Source organism: Antedon mediterranea, chromosome 1 (genome assembly GCF_964355755.1).
Source record: "Antedon mediterranea chromosome 1, ecAntMedi1.1, whole genome shotgun sequence".
NCBI classification, from domain to species: Eukaryota; Metazoa; Echinodermata; class Crinoidea; order Comatulida; family Antedonidae; genus Antedon; species Antedon mediterranea.
The window spans coordinates 1145991-1170333 of record NC_092670.1 but is presented as its reverse complement, the minus strand read 5'-3'; the positions used below and the strand labels follow the sequence as shown (position 1 = coordinate 1170333).

At 37.2% G+C, this 24343-nt stretch overlaps 2 protein-coding genes and 1 pseudogene across 2 annotated transcripts; all 3 read left to right on the top strand.

Annotated features, from left to right (window-relative positions):
* Nucleotides 1-171: 171 nt before the first annotated feature.
* On the top strand, nt 172-13481 carry LOC140050941 (uncharacterized). Its single transcript, XM_072095956.1, has 8 exons — nt 172-408; nt 8293-8432; nt 8654-8915; nt 9770-10022; nt 11555-11787; nt 12113-12252; nt 12406-12667; nt 12923-13481. The coding sequence occupies exons 1-8, from the start codon at nt 297-299 to the stop codon at nt 13174-13176; spliced, it is 1656 nt and encodes a 551-aa protein (XP_071952057.1). The 5' UTR covers nt 172-296; the 3' UTR covers nt 13177-13481.
* Nucleotides 13482-14738: 1257 nt separating this feature from the next.
* On the top strand, nt 14739-19240 carry LOC140050936 (ryncolin-4-like). Its single transcript, XM_072095943.1, has 7 exons — nt 14739-14873; nt 15198-15337; nt 15494-15755; nt 16012-16252; nt 17818-17951; nt 18276-18415; nt 18572-19240. Exons 1-7 carry the CDS (start codon nt 14765-14767, stop codon nt 18839-18841), a joined length of 1296 nt encoding a protein of 431 aa, XP_071952044.1. The 5' UTR covers nt 14739-14764; the 3' UTR covers nt 18842-19240.
* A 1541-nt stretch (nt 19241-20781) lies between these two features.
* On the top strand, nt 20782-23624 carry LOC140050926 (ficolin-2-like; annotated as a pseudogene).
* Nucleotides 23625-24343: the final 719 nt, after the last annotated feature.

Sequence of the window (24343 nt, the reverse complement as noted above, 5' to 3'; positions counted from 1 at the left end):
ACATAACAAACCAGAAGAGTTTTTTACTTTTCCTTAATCGATGATTGATACGGTACTGTCCGGTAGGTATGGAGTACGAAAGTCAGGTCAACAACATTAATTAGTATTGAAAAATGTATTACATAGTTTGAGTAGGCTTAAAAGCCGGATTTTTTGGTTATTTAATGCCCTACCTCAGATTATTAGACTGGACCCTTTTCCTGATTACTGGACTATAAATACACTTTCCACAGCCGACTGTTATACATTCATTTTCTGAGGTAGACTAAACATACAGAATAAACTGACAAGTGAAGATGCAGCTGGTGAGGTTGACCGTCTTGTCACTGATGGTGGCTCTGGTAGTTTCAAACAGTCACACTGTAGAACGAGGAGATTGTCATGTATCTGTTGTTTTCAATGATTGTGGTAAGATGAGGAGTAATATTGATAATGTTAATACATTCTAATCTGTACACGTTTTAATGATGACAGTGCTTGTAGTAGCTGCTGTTCTATCCACTGGGGGTTTCCATTCTAATCTGTACACGTTTTAATGATGACAGTGCTTGTAGTAGCTGCTCTTCTATCCACTGGGGGTTTCCATTCTAATCTGTACACGTTTTAATGATGACAGTGCTTGTAGTAGCTGCTGTTCTATCCACTGGGGGTTTCCATTCTAATCTGTACACGTTTTAATGATGACAGTGCTTGTAGTAGCTGCTGTTCTATCCACTGGGGGTTTCCATTCTAATCTGTACACGTTTTAATGATGACAGTGCTTGTAGTAGCTGCTGTTCTATCCACTGGGGGTTTCCATTCTAATCTGTACACGTTTTAATGATGACAGTGCTTGTAGTAGCTGCTGTTCTATCCACTGGGGGTTTCCATTCTAATCTGTACACGTTTTAATGATGACAGTGCTTGTAGTAGCTGCTGTTCTAACCACTGGGGGTTTCCATTCTAATCTGTACACGTTTTAATGATGACAGTGCTTGTAGTAGCTGCTGTTCTAACCACTGGGGGTTTCCATTCTAATCTGTACACGTTTTAATGATGACAGTGCTTGTAGTAGCTGCTCTTCTAACCACTGGGGGTTTCAATTCTAATCTGTACACGTTTTAATGATGACAGTGCTTGTAGTAGCTGCTGTTCTAACCACTGGGGGTTTCAATTCTAATCTGTACACGTTTTAATGATGACAGTGCTTGTAGTAGCTGCTGTTCTATCCACTGGAGGTTTCCATTCTAATCTGTACACGTTTTAATGATGACAGTGCTTGTAGTAGCTGCTGTTCTATCCACTGGGGGTTTCCATTCTAATCTGTACACGTTTTAATGATGACAGTGCTTGTAGTAGCTGCTCTTCTAACCACTGGGGGTTTCCATTCTAATCTGTACACGTTTTAATGATGACAGTGCTTGTAGTAGCTGCTCTTCTAACCACTGGGGGTTTCCATTCTAATCTGTACACGTTTTAATGATGACAGTGCTTGTAGTAGCTGCTGTTCTAACCACTGGAGGTTTCCATTCTAATCTGTACACGTTTTAATGATGACAGTGCTTGTAGTAGCTGCTGTTCTATCCACTGGGGGTTTCCATTCTAATCTGTACACGTTTTAATGATGACAGTGCTTGTAGTAGCTGCTGTTCTAACCACTGGAGGTTTCCATTCTAATCTGTACACGTTTTAATGATGACAGTGCTTGTAGTAGCTGCTGTTCTATCCACTGGGGGTTTCCATTCTAATCTGTACACGTTTTAATGATGACAGTGCTTGTAGTAGCTGCTGTTCTATCCACTGGGGGTTTCCATTCTAATCTGTACACGTTTTAATGATGACAGTGCTTGTAGTAGCTGCTGTTCTAACCACTGGGGGTTTCCATTCTAATCTGTACACGTTTTAATGATGACAGTGCTTGTAGTAGCTGCTCTTCTAACCACTGGAGGTTTCCATTCTAATCTGTACACGTTTTAATGATGACAGTGCTTGTAGTAGCTGCTCTTCTAACCACTGGGGGTTTCCATTCTAATCTGTACACGTTTTAATGATGACAGTGCTTGTAGTACCTGCTGTTCTATCCACTGGGGGTTTCCATTCTAATCTGTACACGTTTTAATGATGACAGTGCTTGTAGTAGCTGCTGTTCTATCCACTGGGGGTTTCCATTCTAATCTGTACACGTTTTAATGATGACAGTGCTTGTAGTAGCTGCTGTTCTAACCACTGGGGGTTTCCATTCTAATCTGTACACGTTTTAATGATGACAGTGCTTGTAGTAGCTGCTGTTCTATCCACTGGGGGTTTCCATTCTAATCTGTACACGTTTTAATGATGACAGTGCTTGTAGTACCTGCTGTTCTAACCACTGGGGGTTTCCATTCTAATCTGTACACGTTTTAATGATGACAGTGCTTGTAGTAGCTGCTGTTCTAACCACTGGGGGTTTCCATTCTAATCTGTACACGTTTTAATGATGACAGTGCTTGTAGTAGCTGCTGTTCTATCCACTGGGGGTTTCCATTCTAATCTGTACACGTTTTAATGATGACAGTGCTTGTAGTAGCTGCTGTTCTAACCACTGGGGGTTTCCATTCTAATCTGTACACGTTTTAATGATGACAGTGCTTGTAGTAGCTGCTGTTCTATCCACTGGGGGTTTCCATTCTAATCTGTACACGTTTTAATGATGACAGTGCTTGTAGTACCTGCTGTTCTAACCACTGGGGGTTTCCATTCTAATCTGTAAACGTTTTAATGATGACAGTGCTTGTAGTAGCTGCTGTTCTATCCACTGGGGGTTTCAATTCTAATCTGTACACGTTTTAATGATGACAGTGCTTGTAGTAGCTGCTGTTCTATCCACTGGGGGTTTCCATTCTAATCTGTACACGTTTTAATGATGACAGTGCTTGTAGTAGCTGCTGTTCTATCCACTGGGGGTTTCCATTCTAATCTGTACACGTTTTAATGATGACAGTGCTTGTAGTAGCTGCTGTTCTATCCACTGGGGGTTTCCATTCTAATCTGTACACGTTTTAATGATGACAGTGCTTGTAGTAGCTGCTGTTCTATCCACTGGGGGTTTCCATTCTAATCTGTACACGTTTTAATGATGACAGTGCTTGTAGTAGCTGCTGTTCTATCCACTGGGGGTTTCCATTCTAATCTGTACACGTTTTAATGATGACAGTGCTTGTAGTACCTGCTGTTCTAACCACTGGGGGTTTCCATTCTAATCTGTACACGTTTTAATGATGACAGTGCTTGTAGTAGCTGCTGTTCTATCCACTGGGGGTTTCCATTCTAATCTGTACACGTTTTAATGATGACAGTGCTTGTAGTAGCTGCTGTTCTAACCACTGGGGGTTTCCATTCTAATCTGTACACGTTTTAATGATGACAGTGCTTGTAGTAGCTGCTGTTCTAACCACTGGGGGTTTCCATTCTAATCTGTACACGTTTTAATGATGACAGTGCTTGTAGTAGCTGCTGTTCTATCCACTGGGGGTTTCCATTCTAATCTGTACACGTTTTAATGATGACAGTGCTTGTAGTAGCTGCTGTTCTATCCACTGGGGGTTTCCATTCTAATCTGTACACGTTTTAATGATGACAGTGCTTGTAGTAGCTGCTGTTCTATCCACTGGGGGTTTCCATTCTAATCTGTACACGTTTTAATGATGACAGTGCTTGTAGTAGCTGCTGTTCTAACCACTGGGGGTTTCCATTCTAATCTGTACACGTTTTAATGATGACAGTGCTTGTAGTAGCTGCTGTTCTAACCACTGGGGGTTTCCATTCTAATCTGTACACGTTTTAATGATGACAGTGCTTGTAGTAGCTGCTGTTCTAACCACTGGGGGTTTCCATTCTAATCTGTACACGTTTTAATGATGACAGTGCTTGTAGTAGCTGCTGTTCTATCCACTGGGGGTTTCCATTCTAATCTGTACACGTTTTAATGATGACAGTGCTTGTAGTAGCTGCTGTTCTAACCACTGGGGGTTTCCATTCTAATCTGTACACGTTTTAATGATGACAGTGCTTGTAGTAGCTGCTGTTCTAACCACTGGGGGTTTCCATTCTAATCTGTACACGTTTTAATGATGACAGTGCTTGTAGTAGCTGCTCTTCTAACCACTGGGGGTTTCCATTCTAATCTGTACACGTTTTAATGATGACAGTGCTTGTAGTAGCTGCTGTTCTAACCACTGGGGGTTTCCATTCTAATCTGTACACGTTTTAATGATGACAGTGCTTGTAGTAGCTGCTGTTCTATCCACTGGGGGTTTCCATTCTAATCTGTACACGTTTTAATGATGACAGTGCTTGTAGTAGCTGCTGTTCTATCCACTGGGGGTTTCCATTCTAATCTGTACACGTTTTAATGATGACAGTGCTTGTAGTAGCTGCTGTTCTAACCACTGGGGGTTTCCATTCTAATCTGTACACGTTTTAATGATGACAGTGCTTGTAGTAGCTGCTGTTCTATCCACTGGGGGTTTCCATTCTAATCTGTACACGTTTTAATGATGACAGTGCTTGTAGTACCTGCTGTTCTATCCACTGGGGGTTTCCATTCTAATCTGTACACGTTTTAATGATGACAGTGCTTGTAGTAGCTGCTGTTCTAACCACTGGGGGTTTCCATTCTAATCTGTACACGTTTTAATGATGACAGTGCTTGTAGTAGCTGCTGTTCTAACCACTGGGGGTTTCCATTCTAATCTGTACACGTTTTAATGATGACAGTGCTTGTAGTAGCTGCTGTTCTATCCACTGGGGGTTTCCATTCTAATCTGTACACGTTTTAATGATGACAGTGCTTGTAGTAGCTGCTGTTCTAACCACTGGGGGTTTCCATTCTAATCTGTACACGTTTTAATGATGACAGTGCTTGTAGTAGCTGCTGTTCTAACCACTGGGGGTTTCCATTCTAATCTGTACACGTTTTAATGATGACAGTGCTTGTAGTAGCTGCTCTTCTAACCACTGGGGGTTTCCATTCTAATCTGTACACGTTTTAATGATGACAGTGCTTGTAGTAGCTGCTGTTCTAACCACTGGGGGTTTCCATTCTAATCTGTACACGTTTTAATGATGACAGTGCTTGTAGTAGCTGCTGTTCTATCCACTGGGGGTTTCCATTCTAATCTGTACACGTTTTAATGATGACAGTGCTTGTAGTAGCTGCTCTTCTAACCACTGGGGGTTTCCATTCTAATCTGTACACGTTTTAATGATGACAGTGCTTGTAGTAGCTGCTCTTCTAACCACTGGGGGTTTCCATTCTAATCTGTACACGTTTTAATGATGACAGTGCTTGTAGTAGCTGCTCTTCTATCCACTGGGGGTTTCCATTCTAATCTGTACACGTTTTAATGATGACAGTGCTTGTAGTAGCTGCTGTTCTATCCACTGGGGGTTTCCATTCTAATCTGTAAACGTTTTAATGATGACAGTGCTTGTAGTAGCTGCTGTTCTATCCACTGGGGGTTTCCATTCTAATCTGTACACGTTTTAATGATGACAGTGCTTGTAGTAGCTGCTGTTCTAACCACTGGGGGTTTCCATTCTAATCTGTACACGTTTTAATGATGACAGTGCTTGTAGTAGCTGCTGTTCTATCCACTGGGGGTTTCCATTCTAATCTGTACACGTTTTAATGATGACAGTGCTTGTAGTAGCTGCTGTTCTATCCACTGGGGGTTTCCATTCTAATCTGTACACGTTTTAATGATGACAGTGCTTGTAGTAGCTGCTCTTCTATCCACTGGGGGTTTCCATTCTAATCTGTACACGTTTTAATGATGACAGTGCTTGTAGTAGCTGCTGTTCTATCCACTGGGGGTTTCCATTCTAATCTGTACACGTTTTAATGATGACAGTGCTTGTAGTAGCTGCTGTTCTATCCACTGGGGGTTTCCATTCTAATCTGTACACGTTTTAATGATGACAGTGCTTGTAGTAGCTGCTGTTCTAACCACTGGGGGTTTCCATTCTAATCTGTAAACGTTTTAATGATGACAGTGCTTGTAGTAGCTGCTGTTCTATCCACTGGAGGTTTCCATTCTAATCTGTACACGTTTTAATGATGACAGTGCTTGTAGTACCTGCTGTTCTATCCACTGGGGGTTTCCATTCTAATCTGTACACGTTTTAATGATGACAGTGCTTGTAGTAGCTGCTGTTCTATCCACTGGGGGTTTCCATTCTAATCTGTACACGTTTTAATGATGACAGTGCTTGTAGTAGCTGCTGTTCTATCCACTGGGGGTTTCCATTCTAATCTGTACACGTTTTAATGATGACAGTGCTTGTAGTAGCTGCTGTTCTATCCACTGGGGGTTTCCATTCTAATCTGTACACGTTTTAATGATGACAGTGCTTGTAGTACCTGCTGTTCTATCCACTGGGGGTTTCCATTCTAATCTGTACACGTTTTAATGATGACAGTGCTTGTAGTAGCTGCTCTTCTATCCACTGGGGGTTTCCATTCTAATCTGTACACGTTTTAATGATGACAGTGCTTGTAGTAGCTGCTGTTCTATCCACTGGGGGTTTCAATTCTAATCTGTACACGTTTTAATGATGACAGTGCTTGTAGTAGCTGCTGTTCTATCCACTGGGGGTTTCCATTCTAATCTGTACACGTTTTAATGATGACAGTGCTTGTAGTAGCTGCTGTTCTAACCACTGGGGGTTTCCATTCTAATCTGTACACGTTTTAATGATGACAGTGCTTGTAGTAGCTGCTGTTCTATCCACTGGGGGTTTCCATTCTAATCTGTACACGTTTTAATGATGACAGTGCTTGTAGTAGCTGCTGTTCTATCCACTGGGGGTTTCCATTCTAATCTGTACACGTTTTAATGATGACAGTGCTTGTAGTAGCTGCTGTTCTATCCACTGGGGGTTTCCATTCTAATCTGTACACGTTTTAATGATGACAGTGCTTGTAGTAGCTGCTGTTCTAACCACTGGGGGTTTCCATTCTAATCTGTACACGTTTTAAAGCTCAGGTACAGGCATGAATTTTAAATATAATATTTGGTTAATTGTACATAAATCAAATATTTGTAACAGAAATCAAGACGAAAAAACATGAATTTCCCTTAATATGGTCAAATACAAAATTTGGCAAAATTCTTCCATAAAAACCAGAAAGACTTTTTTTCAGTAGTTAGGTTGTTAACCTAATGTAATAACATGTCTGGTGACTCCCTAGAAGGTGAAAAAAGATGGTGGATATACAGTGGATAATTTTTGCTATAGCATGAAAATAAAAATCTGAAGTTGAATAAAAATATCAGAAATGTAATAGTCTAGTTATATTACCTATATTTAGTCATCTGATAATATTTTTTACCACACTGTTTATTTTTCATAGCTTTTTAAAATGCCTCTCTATTTACAAAATTTGTGTACAAAAGAATAGAGATTTTACTGTGTAATTTGAACTATCCCCCCACTGATAAGAAAGTGCTTATTTTCAACAAGCTCGTGTAACACAAATAAAATCCCAAAAATTATGAAACATAGGGGAAACTATAGATCGATAATTATTGGAATGTATGATCAATAGAAATTTTTTGCCCGCACCTGGCCTTTAATGATGACAGTGCTTGTAGTACCTGCTGTTCTATCCACTGGGGGTTTCCATTCTAATCTGTACACGTTTTAATGATCACAGTGCTTGTAGTAGCTGCTCTTCTAACCACTGGGGGTTTCCATTCTAATCTGTACACGTTTTAATGATGACAGTGCTTGTAGTACCTGCTGTTCTAACCACTGGGGGTTTCCATTCTAATCTGTAAACGTTTTAATGATGACAGTGCTTGTAGTAGCTGCTGTTCTATCCACTGGGGGTTTCCATTCTAATCTGTAAACGTTTTAATGATGACAGTGCTTGTAGTAGCTGCTGTTCTAACCACTGGGGGTTTCCATTCTAATCTGTAAACGTTTTAATGATGACAGTGCTTGTAGTAGCTGCTGTTCTATCCACTGGGGGTTTCAATTCTAATCTGTACACGTTTTAATGATGACAGCGCTTGTAGTAGCTGCTTTTCTATCCACTGGGGGTTTCCATTCTAATCTGTACACGTTTTAATGATGACAGCGCTTGTAGTAGCTGCTCTTCTACCAACTGGGGTTTCCTCCTTTTTAATGTTTCATGATTAGTAGGTTTTTGTTTTATTCAAATTTCTCTTTTACTAATTTGATTCGTTTGACAAACGTGCCAATGTAGTGGTGAAAGAAGTAAAATAAAACTTCAATGGCTATACATTAAATTTCGTATTTTATTTAAAGAAAGGCATCCACGAGATTGCACTGACATTCTTGATAGAGACAGCCAAGCAAAAAGTGGAGAGTACACGATTGATCCACATGATGGAGGTAAACCCATTCGTGTTGACTGTGACATGGTGACTGATGGCGGTGGATGGACGGTAAGATATTACTACAGCCACTTACAGTATGGGAGTGTTGAGAAGCTAAACTAATACAACACAATCACGTTATCAAATATTAACAACAATGCCTTGTTTCATATTTGACATTTTTTAGACAAGCCATAACACCTTAATGGTTTAGAAAAAAAAGTATTTTATCGTGTATAAGAGAAAATGGTTTGATGTTGATATACTGCGTAATACATTTCGTTTTAAAGGTCTTTCAAAGACGAGAAGACGGAAGAACAGATTTCTACAGAAATTGGGCGGCTTACAAAACTGGGTTTGGGAAACTTAATACTGAGCATTGGCTTGGTAACGACAACATATACCGTATTACGTCTGCCGGTCACTTTGAATTGAGAATTGACATGACTACTTTCGACAACGAGTCTGCGTATGCTCGCTACGGTACCTTCCGAATTGGCAACGAGGGCACCAACTACAAACTGATGATTGGGACTTACACTGGTGATGCGGGTAAGGCTTATAATTATTATTTTTTGTCTTATGTGGGTTTGTCCAACTTTTATTTCATCTTATTTTAAAATATTGAAATACATTGCACGTAATAAATAAGATCAATGAATATTAATATTGTATAGTGCCAGACAATAGAACTAACATTATTTTTCAACATTTGTTTTTGGTTTTTTTTGTTAAATAATTTCCATATCCGTGAACTAATATTTTCTACTGTCAACATTGTTTTCTGGTAACATTAATTTATTTTCTACATAATAAAATTGTTTTAATACATATTTTCTAATTTCAATCATTTGTTTTCTCTCTTAAAGATGTATTGTCCCCCTGAAAAATAATTCTTAACAACATTTTTGTTGAATATGCCATTTTAATGTACCATAATAGTTATCCACTTTGACCAAAAATTTGATCGGAAAAAATGTATTTACCTGAAAAAACTGCAATTGAACGCAACAAATGGTCAAATTGGCTGCGAGCCAATGGGTTTTTGGTTGAATTTAACCATTTATTTTGTCATTTTATCAGTGAAAACATTTTTTTTTTCTATGGAAGTGAGTAAATTTATAAACCTACAAAATAACATATTCAAAGTCTGATTTAATTAATCTCCATTTTTCATGTTTTTGGGGGACAATACATCTTTAATTTTCCTTCTCTTTTGAGACATCACCTTATACTTATTGTTGGTCAACTGAATACAATTCACCAAAGAGATCGTAAATCAGTTGACGCTCCTATTAAAAATCCTAAATATATAAATTGCGTGGTAATATATATCTTTACCGGGAGTTTTAATTGAGCCATAATAACAATGCTCCAATCGTTTATGATGTTGTTTTATATTACAGGCGATTCACTGACTTACCATAATAATTTTCAATTTTCAACATTTGACCGAGATAACGACAACTCTTCTGGATCACCGTGTGCTGTAACATACAAAGGAGCTTGGTGGTACGACTCATGCCATTGGTCAAATCTAAATGGGTTGTACATGAATGGACCAATTAAGGAGTACGCTAATGGTGTTATATGGCAGACATGGAAATCCTATTACTATTCATTGAAAACTACAGAGATGAAGATACGGAGACTGAAATAATAAGTGGAAGATGATACCAAAATTAATTATACTAAATAAATTGTTTTCGTTATGTTGTGCATTTGTTGTGCCTTAGAGGCCTATACATTTATGACAATTAATACATTTAATCTGAATCTGTTCTCTTTGTAATTTTCCCAATCCCCATTGAACTCAAACCACACCTAACCAGCTCTTTAAAAGAATTGTTCATTACCGTATTTTTGTAATCAAGCTAATCTACTAACTTTTTAATAATTTATAATTTTGCCCCTTGTCATTTCTAATTTTATACATTTAACCTATTTACATTTAAATTGGATTCCTTATATTTATCCAATTACAAAATGGTATGTAACTCGATTGACTGAGTGTATACCGTAATTATTAAAATGTTGTTTTTATTACCCTTTTTTTTTGCTACTAATGTGTTATCTTTATACTCTTTGTTGGTAGCAAAGATAATTGTTCATCTCAATTATTGAAAGAATAAAAATGCAATCACAAACTGTAGTCATAGTCAATTTGTATATGTATTAGTGACATACACAAAGGTGTATCTCCACAATTGAGATGACCCCGAAATCATCGCAATATTTCATACACACATAAATAGAAGTTTCACTGACTTTTTAATCGAAGCCAAAATCACACGACAATGTAGTATGTACTTTAATTGTAGAAATGGTTGTAATTATACTGTGCGCGAGTTAATTGAAAGGCTTTCTTAATCCATGAAAATGAAGAAGATGAGGTCAAACTGTTCGAGGATTGTATCGACGACGTGACTATTTCTTTAATTATTATGGAGTAAAAAAAAATGTGATCAAGATTTGTAGAGATTGAAGGCGTTTATACATGTCTGGCGATATACAATAATGAAATGTTCTCGACAATCTACGAAGTTAACTTTCAACCTTCGAAAGTTACAATGAACATAACAAAGACTCGCAATAAGTACTCAGTATTATGACGAACCATATAATAATATAGTATCAAACCAAATATCATGCGTATTAACAGTCTTAATGTATTATCTTTACAAAATTCAGACGATGATTTGCCAAAAATGTATTTAAAGAGGACTTTGACAAAGTAATGTAAATGTGTACGTTTTGACTCAAAGTAAATGGTAGATCCGACAGAACGTTAACTTTAAAGTAATGTTGTGACACTTTCATCTTCTCAATCAATTGAGTTATGACCACAGTTACTTCAAAATTAAACTGATTCGTTTTACTAGAAAGGAGAACATGATAATCATTTTAAAAATAAACTATTATTAGACATGTCTTTTTTACTCTTAACTATAAACAGTTCTTTTATCTAGTACTCAATCCCCGAATAAAAACACATTATTAGACTGAACCTTTTTCCTGAATCGTAGGCCTACCTATAAACACGGTTCTTTCATTTAGTTCCCAACCTCATATTACTGAACCTTTTTCCTAAATACTAGGAAACACTTCATTTAGTGCCCAACCTCATAATGTTAGACTGAACCATTTTCCTGAATACTAGGCCTATACCAACAAACACTTCTTTCATTTAGTGCCCAACCTCATATTATTAGACTGAACCCTTTTCCTGGCTCTGCATTTATATACACAATTGTTTCTCCCGACCTGTTACATTTGTTTTCTGGATTTAGTCTGAACAATATTCAGCTAGTGAAGATGTTCGTGAGGTCTATCATACTGTCACTGATGGTGGCTCTGGTAGTTTCAAGCAGTCATACAGTGGATCGAGATGATTGTCATGTTTCAGTTGTTGTCAATGATTGTGGTAAGATTAATTAATTCAATTATAGTTTAATGACGTCTTGGTGATAGTGGCTGTAGGCTAAACTTGTGTTCGAGGGTTTTTCCTTTATGTGTGATGCTCCATGACGCTTTTTAACGTTTTTATATTCAAATTTCTCTCTGTAACTAAAATCCGACTTTTGACAAATTCAAAGTCATGAATAAATGAATAAAGGAGAAAGATGGAACTTATTCAAAGTTGTATTAATATACAAATCTGAAACAACTGTGTGCCGACGGTGGTGAATGGGATAGAGATTTGTGGCATTTGTTTTGTAAAATATATTCCTTATTACCTTGTTTTCAAGAGAAGCATGCACGAGACTGCACTGACATTCTTGAGAGAGACAGCCAAGCACAAAGTGGAGAGTACACGATTGATCCACATGATGGAGGTAAACCCATTCGTGTATACTGTGACATGGTGACTGATGGAGGTGGATGGACGGTAAGTAATAACACATACAATTGGCAGTGCGGTGAGGAAGGGAAGTGGGATAAATCGAGACTGTTTACTATAGGCCTAATAACTTAAACATTTCTTGCTTTAATCATGTAATAGAATAGGGACAATTGTTCATGTTGACTTTTCATTCTAAAGGTCTTTCAAAGGCGAGAAAACGGAACTACAGATTTTTACAGAGGATGGGCGGCATACAAAACTGGGTTTGGGAGTATTAATAGTGAGCATTGGCTTGGTAACGACAACATATACCGTATTACGTCTGCCGGTCACTTTGAATTGAGAATTGACATGACTACTTTCGACAACGAGTCTGCGTATGCTCGCTACGGTACCTTCCGAATTGGCAATGAGTGTACCAACTACAAACTGATGATTGGAACTTACACTGGTGATGCTGGTACGTGACCTGTTTTAATCATGTAATTAGTATGTGGATGTCAGTAAAATAAAATAATCATTTATATTATTCGTAAGGGCATTTAAGTCACCCTGAAAAACGTCAATGGATAGGTTTTTGTTACCTATTTATTGGAAAAGGTTTCTCTTAACGCCACTCAACCCAGTACAACCATCGGCCCTAAATACCCATCTTTTTCTGAAATGTTCTTTTTTGTGAACGATAAACAGTAATTCATTTGCGTTTTGATTGCAGGTGATTCACTGAGTTTCCATAATAATCAACAATTTTCAACATCTGACCGAGACAATGACGTGTACTCTGACAAGTCGTGTGCTGTACAATACAAAGGAGCTTGGTGGTACGCTAAATGCCATGCATCAAATCTGAATGGCCTGTATCTGGGCGGAAACACCAAGGAGTACGCTACTGGTGTTGTGTGGAAGACATGGAAAACACATTATTATTCATTGAAAACTACCGAGATGAAGATACGCAGACTGAAATAATAATATTAATAATAAGCGCCAGCTCAAGTACACTTGAGCTTTGAAATTTTCCAAATCCACAAAACAGGTATTGAACTGCACCCCCTCCCCACCCCTTGCGTAGCATATTTTGATCAGAAGGTGTCTGTTGTATTGGTCTTTACACATTGCATAAAGCAACAAAAAAAATTGTGCCTATAGACACGATGACGTCATATCACTACCATTGGGTACATCACACTTGTTTGCCAAACTAGAGTAGACGGAGCTTAATCATATAAAATGTTATGTAACTCGATTGACTGAATGTATACCGTAATTATTAACATAGTTCTGAACTTCCATGTTGGTGTTATTACCCTTTTTTGCTACTAGTATTGTCTTTATATAGCAAATATAATTGTTCATGTCAATTATTTAAAAAATAAAAATACAATCATCAACTGCATTCATAGTCAATTTGTATATGTATTGGTGACATACACAAAGGTGTATCTCCACAATTGAGATGACCCCGAAATCATCGCAATATTTCATACACACATAAATAGAAGTTTCACTGGCTTTTTAATCGAAGCCAAAATCACACGACAATGTAGTATGTACTTTAATTGTAGAAATGGTTGTAATTATACTGTGCGCGAGTTAATTGAATAAAGGCTTTCTTAATCCATGAAAATGAAGAAGATGAGGTCAAACTATTTGAGGATTGTATCGACGACGTGACTATTTCTTTAATTATTATGGAGTTAAAAAAGGTGATCAAGATTTGTAGAGATTGAAGGCGTTTATACATGTCTGGCGATATACAATAATGAAATGTTCTCGACAATCTACGAAGTTAACTTTCAGCCATCGAAGGTTACAATGAACATAACAAAGACTCGCAATAAGTACTCAGTATTATGACGAACCATATAATAATATAGTATCAAACCAAATATCATGCGTATTAACAGTCTTAATGTATTATCTTTACAAAATTCAGACGATGATTTGCCAAAAATATATTTAAAGAGGACTTTGACAAAGTAATGTAAATGTGTACGTTTTGACTCAAAGTAAATCGTAGATCCGACAGAACGTAAACTTTAAATTAATGTTGTGACACTTTCATCTTCTCAATCAATTGAGTTATGACCACAGTTACTTCAAAATTAAACTGATTCGTTTTACTAGAAAGGAGAACATGATAATCATTTCAAAAATAAACTATTATTAGACATGTCTTTTTTACTCTTAACTATAAACAGTTCTTTTATCTAGTACTCAATCCCCGAATAAAAACACATTATTAGACTGAACCTTTTTCCTGAATCGTAGGCCTACCTATAAACACGGTTCTTTCATTTAGTGCCCAACCTCATATTACTGAACCTTTTCCTAAATACTAGGAAACACTTCATTTAGTGCCCAACCTCATAATGTTAGACTGAACCATTTTCCTGAATACTAGGCCTATACCAACAAACACTTCTTTCATTTAGTGCCCAACCTCATATTATTAGACTGAACCCTTTTCCTGGCTCTGCATTTATATACACTTGTTTCTCCCGACCTGTTAAATTTGTTTTCTGGATTTAGTCTGAACAATATTCAGCTAGTGAAGATGTTCGTGAGGTCTATCATACTGTCACTGATGGTGGCTCTGGTAGTTTCAAGCAGTCATACAGTGGATCGAGATGATTGTCATGTTTCAGTTGTTGTCAATGATTGTGGTAAGATTAATTAATTCGATTATAGTTTAATGACGTCTTGGTGATAGTGGCTGTAGGCTAAACTTGTGTTCGAGGGTTTTCATTTATTTGTGATGCTCCATGACGCTTTTTAACGTTTTAATATTCAAATTTCTCTCTGTAACTAAAATTCGACTTTTGACAAATTCAAAGTCATGAATAAATGAATAAAGGAGAAAGATGGAACTTATTCAAAGTTGTATTAATATACAAATCTGAAACAACTGTGTGCCGACGGTGGTGAATGGGGTAGAGATTTGTGGCATTTGTTTTGTAAAATATATTCCTTATTACCTTGTTTTCAAGAGAAGCATGCACGAGACTGCACTGACATTCTTGATAGAGACAGCCAAACACAAAGTGGAGAGTACACGATTGATCCACATGATGGAGGTAAACCCATTCGTGTATACTGTGACATGGTGACTGATGGAGGTGGATGGACGGTAAGTCGTAAGACATACAATTGGCAGTGCGGTGGTGAGGAAGGGAAGTGGGATAAATCGAGACTGTTTACTATAGGCCTAATAACTTAAACATTTCTTGCTTTGATCATGTAATAGAATAGGGACAATTGTTCATGTTGACTTTTCATTCTAAAGGTCTTTCAAAGGCGAGAAGACGGATCCATGGATTTCTACAGAAATTGGGAGGCATACAAAACTGGGTTTGGGAGTATTAGTAGTGAGCATTGGCTTGGTAACGACAACATATACCGTATTACGTCTGCCGGTCACTTTGAATTGAGAATTGACATGACTACTTTCGACAACGAGTCTGCGTATGCTCGCTACGGTACCTTCCGAATTGGCAATGAGGGCACCAACTACAAACTGATGATTGGAACTTACACTGGTGATGCGGGTACGTGACCTTGTTTTAATCATGTAATTAGTATGTGGATGTCAGTAAAATAAAATAATCATTTATATTATTCGTAAGGGCATTTAAGTCACCCTGAAAAACGTCAATGGATAGGTTTTTGTTACCTATTTATTGGAAAAGGTTTCTCTTTACGCCACTCAACCCAGTACAACCATCGGCCCTAAATACCCATCTTTTTCTGAAATGTTCTTTTTTGTGAACGATAAACAGTAATTCATTTGCGTTTTGATTGCAGGTGATTCACTGAGTTTCCATAATAATCAACAATTTTCAACATCTGACCGAGACAATGACAAGTCGTGTGCTGTAACATACAAAGGGGGTTGGTGGTACGCTAAATGCCATGCATCAAATTTGAATGGCCTGTATCTGGGCGGAAACACCAAGCAGTACGCTACTGGTGTTGTGTGGAAGACATGGAAAACATATTACTATTCATTGAAAACTACCGAGATGAAGATACGCAGACTGAAATAATAACATTAATAATAAGCGCCAGCTCAAGTACACTTGAGCTTTGAAATTTTCCAAATCCACAAAACAGGTATTGAACTGCACCCCCTCCCCACCCCTTGCGTAGCATTTTTTGATCAGAAGGTGTCTGTCGTATTGGTCTTTACACATTGCATAAAGCAAAAAAAAAATTGTGCCTATAAACACGATGACGTCATATCACTACCATTGGGTACATCACACTTGTTTGCCAAACTAGAGTAGACGGAGCTTAATCATATAAAATGTTATGTAACTCGATTGACTGAATGTATACCGTAATTATTAACATAGTTCTGAACTTCCGTGTTGGTGTTATTACCCTTTTTTGCTACTAGTATTGTCTTTATATAGCAAATATAATTGTTCATGTCAATTATTTAAAAAAATAAAAATACAATCATCAACTGCATTCATAGTCAATTTGTATATGTATTGGTGACATACACAAAGGTGTATCTCCACAATTGAGATGACCCCGAAATCATCGCAATATTTCATACACACATAAATAGAAGTTCCACTGGCTTTTTAATCGAAGCCAAAATCACACGACAATGTAGTATGTACTTTAATTGTAGAAATGGTTGTAATTATACTGTGCGCGAGTTAATTGAATAAAGGCTTTCTTAATCCATGAAAATGAAGAAGATGAGGTCAAACTATTTGAGGATTGTATCGACGACATGACTATTTCTTTAATTATTATGGAGTTAAAAAAGGGTGATCAAGATTTGTAGAGATTGAAGGCGTTTATACATGTCTGGCGATATACAATAATGAAATGTTCTCGACAATCTACGAAGTTAATTTTCAACCATCGAAAGTTACAATGAACATAACAAAGACTCGCAATAAGTACTCAGTATTATGACGAACCATATAATAATATAGTATCAAACCAAATATCATGCGTATTAACAGTCTTAATGTATTATCTTTACAAAATTCAGACGATGATTTGCCAAAAATATATTTAAAGAGGACTTTGACAAAGTAATGTAAATGTGTACGTTTTGACTCAAAGTAAATCGTAGATCCGACAGAACGTAAACTTTAAAGTAATGTTGTGACACTTTCATCTTCTCAATCAATTGAGTTATGACCACAGTTACTTCAAAATTAAACTGATTCGTTTTACTAGAAAGGAGAACATGATAATCATTTTAAAAATAAACTATTATTAGACATGTCTTTTTTACTCTTAACTATAAACAGTTCTTTTATCTAGTACTCAATCCCCGAATAAAAACACATTATTAGACTGAACCTTTTTCCTGAATCGTAGGCCTACCTATAAACACGGTTCTTTCATTTAGTGCCCAACCTCATATTACTGAACCTTTTCCTAAATACTAGGAAACACTTCATTTAGTGCCCAACCTCATAATGTTAGACTGAACCATTTTCCTGAATACTAGGCCTATACCAACAAACACTTCTTTCATTTAGTGCCCAACCTCATATTATTAGACTGAACCCTTTTCCTGGCTCTGCATTTATATACACTTGTTTCTCCCGACCTGTTAAATTTGTTTTCTGGATTTAGTCTGAACAATATTCAGCTAGTGAAGATGTTCGTGAGGTCTATCATACTGTCACTGATGGTGGCTCTGGTAGTTTCAAGCAGTCATACAGTGGATCGAGATGATTGTCATGTTTCAGTTGTTGTCAATGATTGTGGTAAGATTAATTAATTCGATTATAGTTTAATGACGTCTTGGTGATAGTGGCTGTAGGCTAAACTTGTGTTCGAGGGTTTTCCTTTATGTGTGATGCTCCATGACGCTTTTTAACGTTTTAATATTCAAATTTCTCTCTGTAACTAAAATTCGACTTTTGACAAATTCAAAGTCATGAATAAATGAATAAAGGAGAAAGATGGAACTTATTTAAAGTTGTATTAATATACAAATCTGAAACAACTGTGTGCCGACGGTGGTGAATGGGGTAGAGATTTGTGGCATTTGTTTTGTAAAATATATTCTTTATTACCTTATTTTCAAGAGAAGCATGCACGAGACTGCACTGACATTCTTGATAGAGACAGCCAAACACAAAGTGGAGAGTACACGATTGATCCACATGATGGAGGTAAACCCATTCGTGTATACTGTGACATGGTGACTGATGGAGGTGGATGGACGGTAAGTCGTAACACATACAATTGGCAGTGCGGTGGTGAGGAAGGGAAGTGGGATAAATCGAGACTGTTTACTATAGGCCTAATAACTTAAACATTTCTTGCTTTGATCATGTAATAGAATAGGGACAATTGTTCATGTTGACTTTTCATTCTAAAGGTCTTTCAAAGGCGAGAAGACGGATCCATGGATTTCTACAGAAATTGGGAGGCATACAAAACTGGGTTTGGGAGTATTAGTAGTGAGCATTGGTTTGGTAACGACAACATATACCGTATTACGTCTGTCGGTCACTTTGAATTGAGAGTAGACATGACTACTTTCGACAACGAGTCTGCGTATGCTCGCTACGGTACCTTCCGAATTGGCAATGAGGGCACCAACTACAAACTGATGATTGGAACTTACACTGGTGATGCTGGTACGTGACCTTGTTTTAATCATGTAATTAGTATGTGGATGTCAGTAAAATAAAATAATCATTTTTATTATTCGTAAGGGCATTTAAGTCACCCTGAAAAACCATGGTTGACCATGGTCAATGGATAGGTTTTTGTTACCTATTTTTTGGAAAAGGTTTCTGTTTACGCCACTCAACCCAGTACAACCATCGGCCCTAAATACCCATATTTTTCTGAAATGTTCTTTTTTGTGAACGATAAACAGTAATTCATTTGCGTTTTGATTGGAGGTGATTCACTGAGTTTCCATAATAATCAACAATTTTCAACATCAACATCAACATCAACATCAATGACAAGTCGTGTGCTGTAACAAAGGGGGTTGGTGGTACGCTAAATGCCATTGGTCAAATCTGAATGGCCTGTATCTGGGCGGAAACACCGAGCAGTTCGCTACTGGTGTTGTGTGGCAGACATGGAAAACATATTACTATTCATTGAAAACTACCGAGATGAAGATACGCAGACTGAAATAATAATATTAAGCGCCAGCTATTGTACCAAAAAATAATAATCTGTACTAAAAAATAATAATCTAAAAAGTTTGTTTCTCAAGGACGCAACGCAACGACGTAAGCGCACCGCAGTCTAATGACGACAGTTCAAATAATGCATCGCGTCGATTGGTCAAATTATTTGCGCTGCGCTAACGTCCTTGCGTTGCGTCCTTCTAGTGGGAACCAAGCTTTTCTACTATTTGATCTTTAAGTTATGCATTGTATGTTTACATATTGTACGATTTTATATTAATCTAAAGTACACTTGAGCTTTGAAATTTTCCAAATCCACAAAACAGGTATTGAACTGCACCCCCTCCCCACCCCTTGAAATGTAAGAATTGTTCATTACCTTAGCTAACCTCGGCTCCATCATTCTCTGCCGGATGTAGCTCTCCTCAAGCATCTACCATTCCTTTCTGTTTTGAGTTGTGCTACAGTAGCACAAGTTGTTATAAAGTGAGACTTTGACCCTCCATCTGTGTTTTTGTCCAATTCTTGGTTGCCATTCTGTCAATCTGTTGGTCCATCTGTTCCGTTTCGGTTTTATACATTTATCGTATTTACATTTAACTTATATTCTTGTTTTGTGTATCTAATTAAATATGTTATATCTGTTGACTCGATCGAAAATTATTAGCATATTCCTGGATTTCTCATGTTTTTCTTATGTTATTATTATGTTTTATTATGTTATTAGGCTTACCATTGTTTCTTGCTATTAATGTACTTTTTATATATTAATTGAATAAAGAAAGGTTTTCATAGAAAAGATAATTATTTTTCATGATGAAATATAAAAGTTAAAATGCAAACTGTGTCATAGTCAATTTGTTGTGTATTATTACATAATTATTATTATTTATTTAATAATTAATTAATTATTTAATAATTATTATTACATAATAATTATTACATAATTTACATACACTAAAAAGAGGCCACAACTGTTAGTTCACCTTAATATCTCTTCCAAACAAAAAATCGGTTGTAATATACTGCGCGAGATAATCGTGTGCTTCCTTCATCTATGGGAATCAATCGTATTGATATTTATGGTATGACATACGGTGGGTGTGGAGAAGAAGATGAAGTCAAACCCGTTTGACTGCAGGACTGTATCTCGGCGACGACTTGACTCTCTCTATCTCCGTACTTGTTATAATTAGTTGAAGTAGTATTAGTAAAGCGCCATATAAATGAAATTTAAAAAACAACTAGTTTCTTTCCTTCTTTAACGATGGCTTAGATAATAGCCGGATACTTGCATATTTAGTTACCCACCTCTGATTATAACAGATTATTATAGTAAACGTTTTTCCTGACTACTTAACTATAAAGTACGCTTGCTTCACTCTACTCTTTCATTTCTTTTCTAGGAACTCTGAACAGAATTGAGAAGTAATTAAAGATGTTGATGAGGTTTATCACCCTGTCACAGATGCTGACTTTGGCAGTTTCGAACAGTCATGTGACAAAAGAACAAGACGGTTATCATTGCACACTTGTTGTAAAAAATGGATGTGGTAATGACGAGACTTGTTCAAATGAAAAAGGTAAAGATAAACTTACATCTCCGCTAAACCAATATATCAAAATAGGCCTATAGGGGTAATTATGAATTAAAAAAAGTCTTGGTGTTACTCAGGTACTGGTACTGGTCCTTATAAACGTGATACTGATCACATATGGTGACTATTGACTGTATGCAGTTAGCGCTTACGGACACTGCATGTCAAAATAATGTCATGCCCCTGCATCCCACTAGACCACTATCATGTATATATATATATGCATTTTTTTAAATATATGTGTTATGTTTTGTAGCTGAACCCATCTTTGAGGAACTGCGATCTGTCAACTTCACTTCTGTCTATTACACGATGCAGGATGGATTTTATTTTCCTTCGTCTTTTCTTGGTTTAGTAGAATGGAAAGTGAGGATGTTTACAGGCTCGCTGTTGTTTAATTATCACGTGCAAGATCCATTATTTATGATGTTGGTTTTCGTAATATTCATGCAAGCTGCTTGGTTTCAATAATGGTATTTTAATAATCACATTCCAGAATTATTTTATTTTTAAAGGGAAACCACAAGTCTGCACTGACATTCTTGATAGAGACAGCCAAGCACAAAGTGGATCATACATGATTGATCCAAATGATGGAGGTGACGCCATTCGTGTATACTGTGACATGGTAACTGATGGCGGTGGAAGGACGGTAAGGCGTATCATTTTTTGATCAGAAGGTGTCTGTCGTATTGGTGTTTACACATTGCATAAAGCAAAAAAAAAGTGTGCCTATAGACACGATGACGTCATATCACTACCATTGGGTACATCACACTTGTTTGTCAAATAAACTAGTTTGATAGAGTAAACGGAGCTTAATCATAATATACCTGTACTGTTTTCTTAAAGGTCTTTCAAAGGCGAGAATACGGAACTACAGATTTTTTCAGAGGATGGGAGGCTTACAAATCTGGGTTTGGAAATGTAAATAGTGAGCATTGGCTTGGTAACGACAACATATACCGTATTACGTCTGCTGGTCACTTTGAATTGAGAATTGACATGACTACTTTCGAAGGAGAGTCTGTTTATGCTCGCTACGACAATTTCCGAATTGGTGATGAGAGCACAAACTACAAAGTGATTGTTGGCACTTACAGTGGTGATGCAGGTAAGGCATATTCTAATTTAACTGTGAAATAAAATACATAGTTCAATGGTGCGATATTTCACGTATGGTTTAATCATGGACTTATAAATTAGGTCCATGGTTTAATGATAATGCGTCTGTGTTCAGTTGAGGTAAAGTATATACATTGCGTTGACAAATCAAGTCATAGTTGTTGGCATAATAAACACACAGAATACACACTAATTAGCAATATTGTAACGAAAATCGGTTCGTTCCCTTTGGGGGTGGGTCTGCGGTTACAACGGTACACTCGAATGAAACAAACAAATCAGTTACAATTTCTGAAGTGGTCTCCTTTATTCTTTCTATGATTCCAAATTATAAAGTGACAACCGATTAAAATAATTAATTCAGATTAGTGTTGATCTTACGCCGGACTTGAAACAACAGCGTAACCACCAGTAATGGCGTAACCTCCAATAGCAGCGTAACCACCAACAATGGCGTAACCTCCAATAGCAACGTAACCACCAACAATGGCGTAACCTCCAACAACAACGTAACCACCAACAATGGCGTAACCTCCAACAGCAACGTAACCACCAACAATGGCGTAACCTCCAACAGCAACGTAACCACCAACAATGGTGCAACCTCCAGCTCAACTATGTCTCAACTAGTAATACAACCAGTAGGTGCAACCTCCGGCTCACTATGTCTCAAATAGTAATACAACCAATAGGTGCAACCTCCAGCTCACTATGTTTCAAATAGTGATACAACCAGTAGGTGCAACCTCCGGCTCACTATGTCTCAAATAGTAACACAACCGATAGACTGTACCCTCTGGCTCAACTATAACTCCAACCAATAGTAACACAGGCTGTACCCTCTGGCTCAACTATAACTCCAATAGTAACACAACCAGTAGGCTGTACCCTCTGGCTCAACTATAACTCCAATAGTAACACAACCAGTAGGCTGTACCCTCGTAAATGCCACCTGAACCACCTTACAAGCTTTCCAGAACTCTCGTATGGCTTCAGTCGGTCCACATGCACGACTTTTGGTTTCTTTCTCGGTCCCTCTTGGATCCGGTAACCACCTCAGATAGCTTCTTGATAATTAGGTATGGCCCATGCCACTTACAGTTTTGGTGATCTCCCTACAGTTTTCGCCGAATTATATAACCATACATATTTCCCTGCCTTGAGATCCTGCTTCTGGGCTTTCCCAGCTCCAATCTCTCCTTCCTTTTTAACGCAGCTCGAGGTCACCCTCCATTGCCTTCCTTCTCCATCCCTCTCTGCCCTTTTTCTCACGTCCGTTCTCTGCTACTTTTATTTGGCAGGTGATTCCCTAAGTGGCCATAATAATAAACCATTTTCAACATCCGACCAAAATAATGATGAATACGGAACATCGTGTGCTGTAACATTCAAAGGAGCTTGGTGGTACACTGCCTGTCATGATTCTAACCTGAATGGGTTGTACTTGGAGGGAGAAACCGAGCAGTAGGCCTACGCTACTGGTGTTGTGTGGAAAACATGGAAAACATATTACTATTCATTGAAAACTACAGAGATGAAGATACGGAGACTGAAATAATAAGCGGAAGATGATACTAAAATAAATTATACTATAAATACATTGTTTTCGTTATGTTGTGCGTTATACATTCATGACAATACATTTAATCTGAATCTATTCTCTTTGCAATTTTCCAAATCACCATTGAACTCAACCCACACCTAACCAGCTCTTTAAAAGAATTGGTAATTATCGTATTTTTCTAATCAAGTTGCTAATCTACTAACTTTTTAATAATTTATAATTTTGCTCGTTTTCGTTTCTAATTTTATACATTTAACATATTTATATTTTAAATGGATTCCTATTTTATCCAATTACAAAATATTATGTAGGCCTAACTCGATTTACTCCGTTTTTGCTACTAATGTGTTATCTTTATACTCTTTGTAACAAATATAGTTTTTCATGTCAATTATTGAAAAAATAAAAGTGCAACCGCAAACTGTAGTCATAGTCAATTTTTATATGTATTAGTGACATACACAAAGGTGTATCTCCACAATTGGGATGACCCCGAAATCATCGCAATATTTTATACACACATAATAGAGGTTTCACAGGCTTTTTAATCGAAGCCAAAATCACACGACAATGTATAGTATGTACTTTAATTGTAGAAATGGTTGTAATTATACTGTGCGCGAGTTAATAGAAAGGCTTTCTTCATCCATGAAAATGTGAATAAGAAGATGAGGTCAAACCGTTAGAGGATTGTATCGGCGACGTGACTATTC

Excerpts from the sequence above, each read along its gene's own strand:
- LOC140050941 (XM_072095956.1), top strand. The coding sequence starts at position 297 with ATGCAGCTGGTGAGGTTGACCGTCTTGTCACTGATGGTGGCTCTGGTA. Across the intron at positions 8,433-8,653 it reads CTGATGGCGGTGGATGGACG|GTCTTTCAAAGACGAGAAGA; the intron begins GTAAGATATTAC and ends TTCGTTTTAAAG. Across the intron at positions 12,668-12,922 it reads AACTTACACTGGTGATGCTG|GTGATTCACTGAGTTTCCAT; the intron begins GTACGTGACCTG and ends TTTTGATTGCAG.
- LOC140050936 (XM_072095943.1), top strand. The coding sequence starts at position 14,765 with ATGTTCGTGAGGTCTATCATACTGTCACTGATGGTGGCTCTGGTAGTT. Across the intron at positions 14,874-15,197 it reads AGTTGTTGTCAATGATTGTG|AGAAGCATGCACGAGACTGC; the intron begins GTAAGATTAATT and ends CTTGTTTTCAAG. Across the intron at positions 18,416-18,571 it reads CTGATGGAGGTGGATGGACG|GTCTTTCAAAGGCGAGAAGA; the intron begins GTAAGTCGTAAC and ends TTCATTCTAAAG.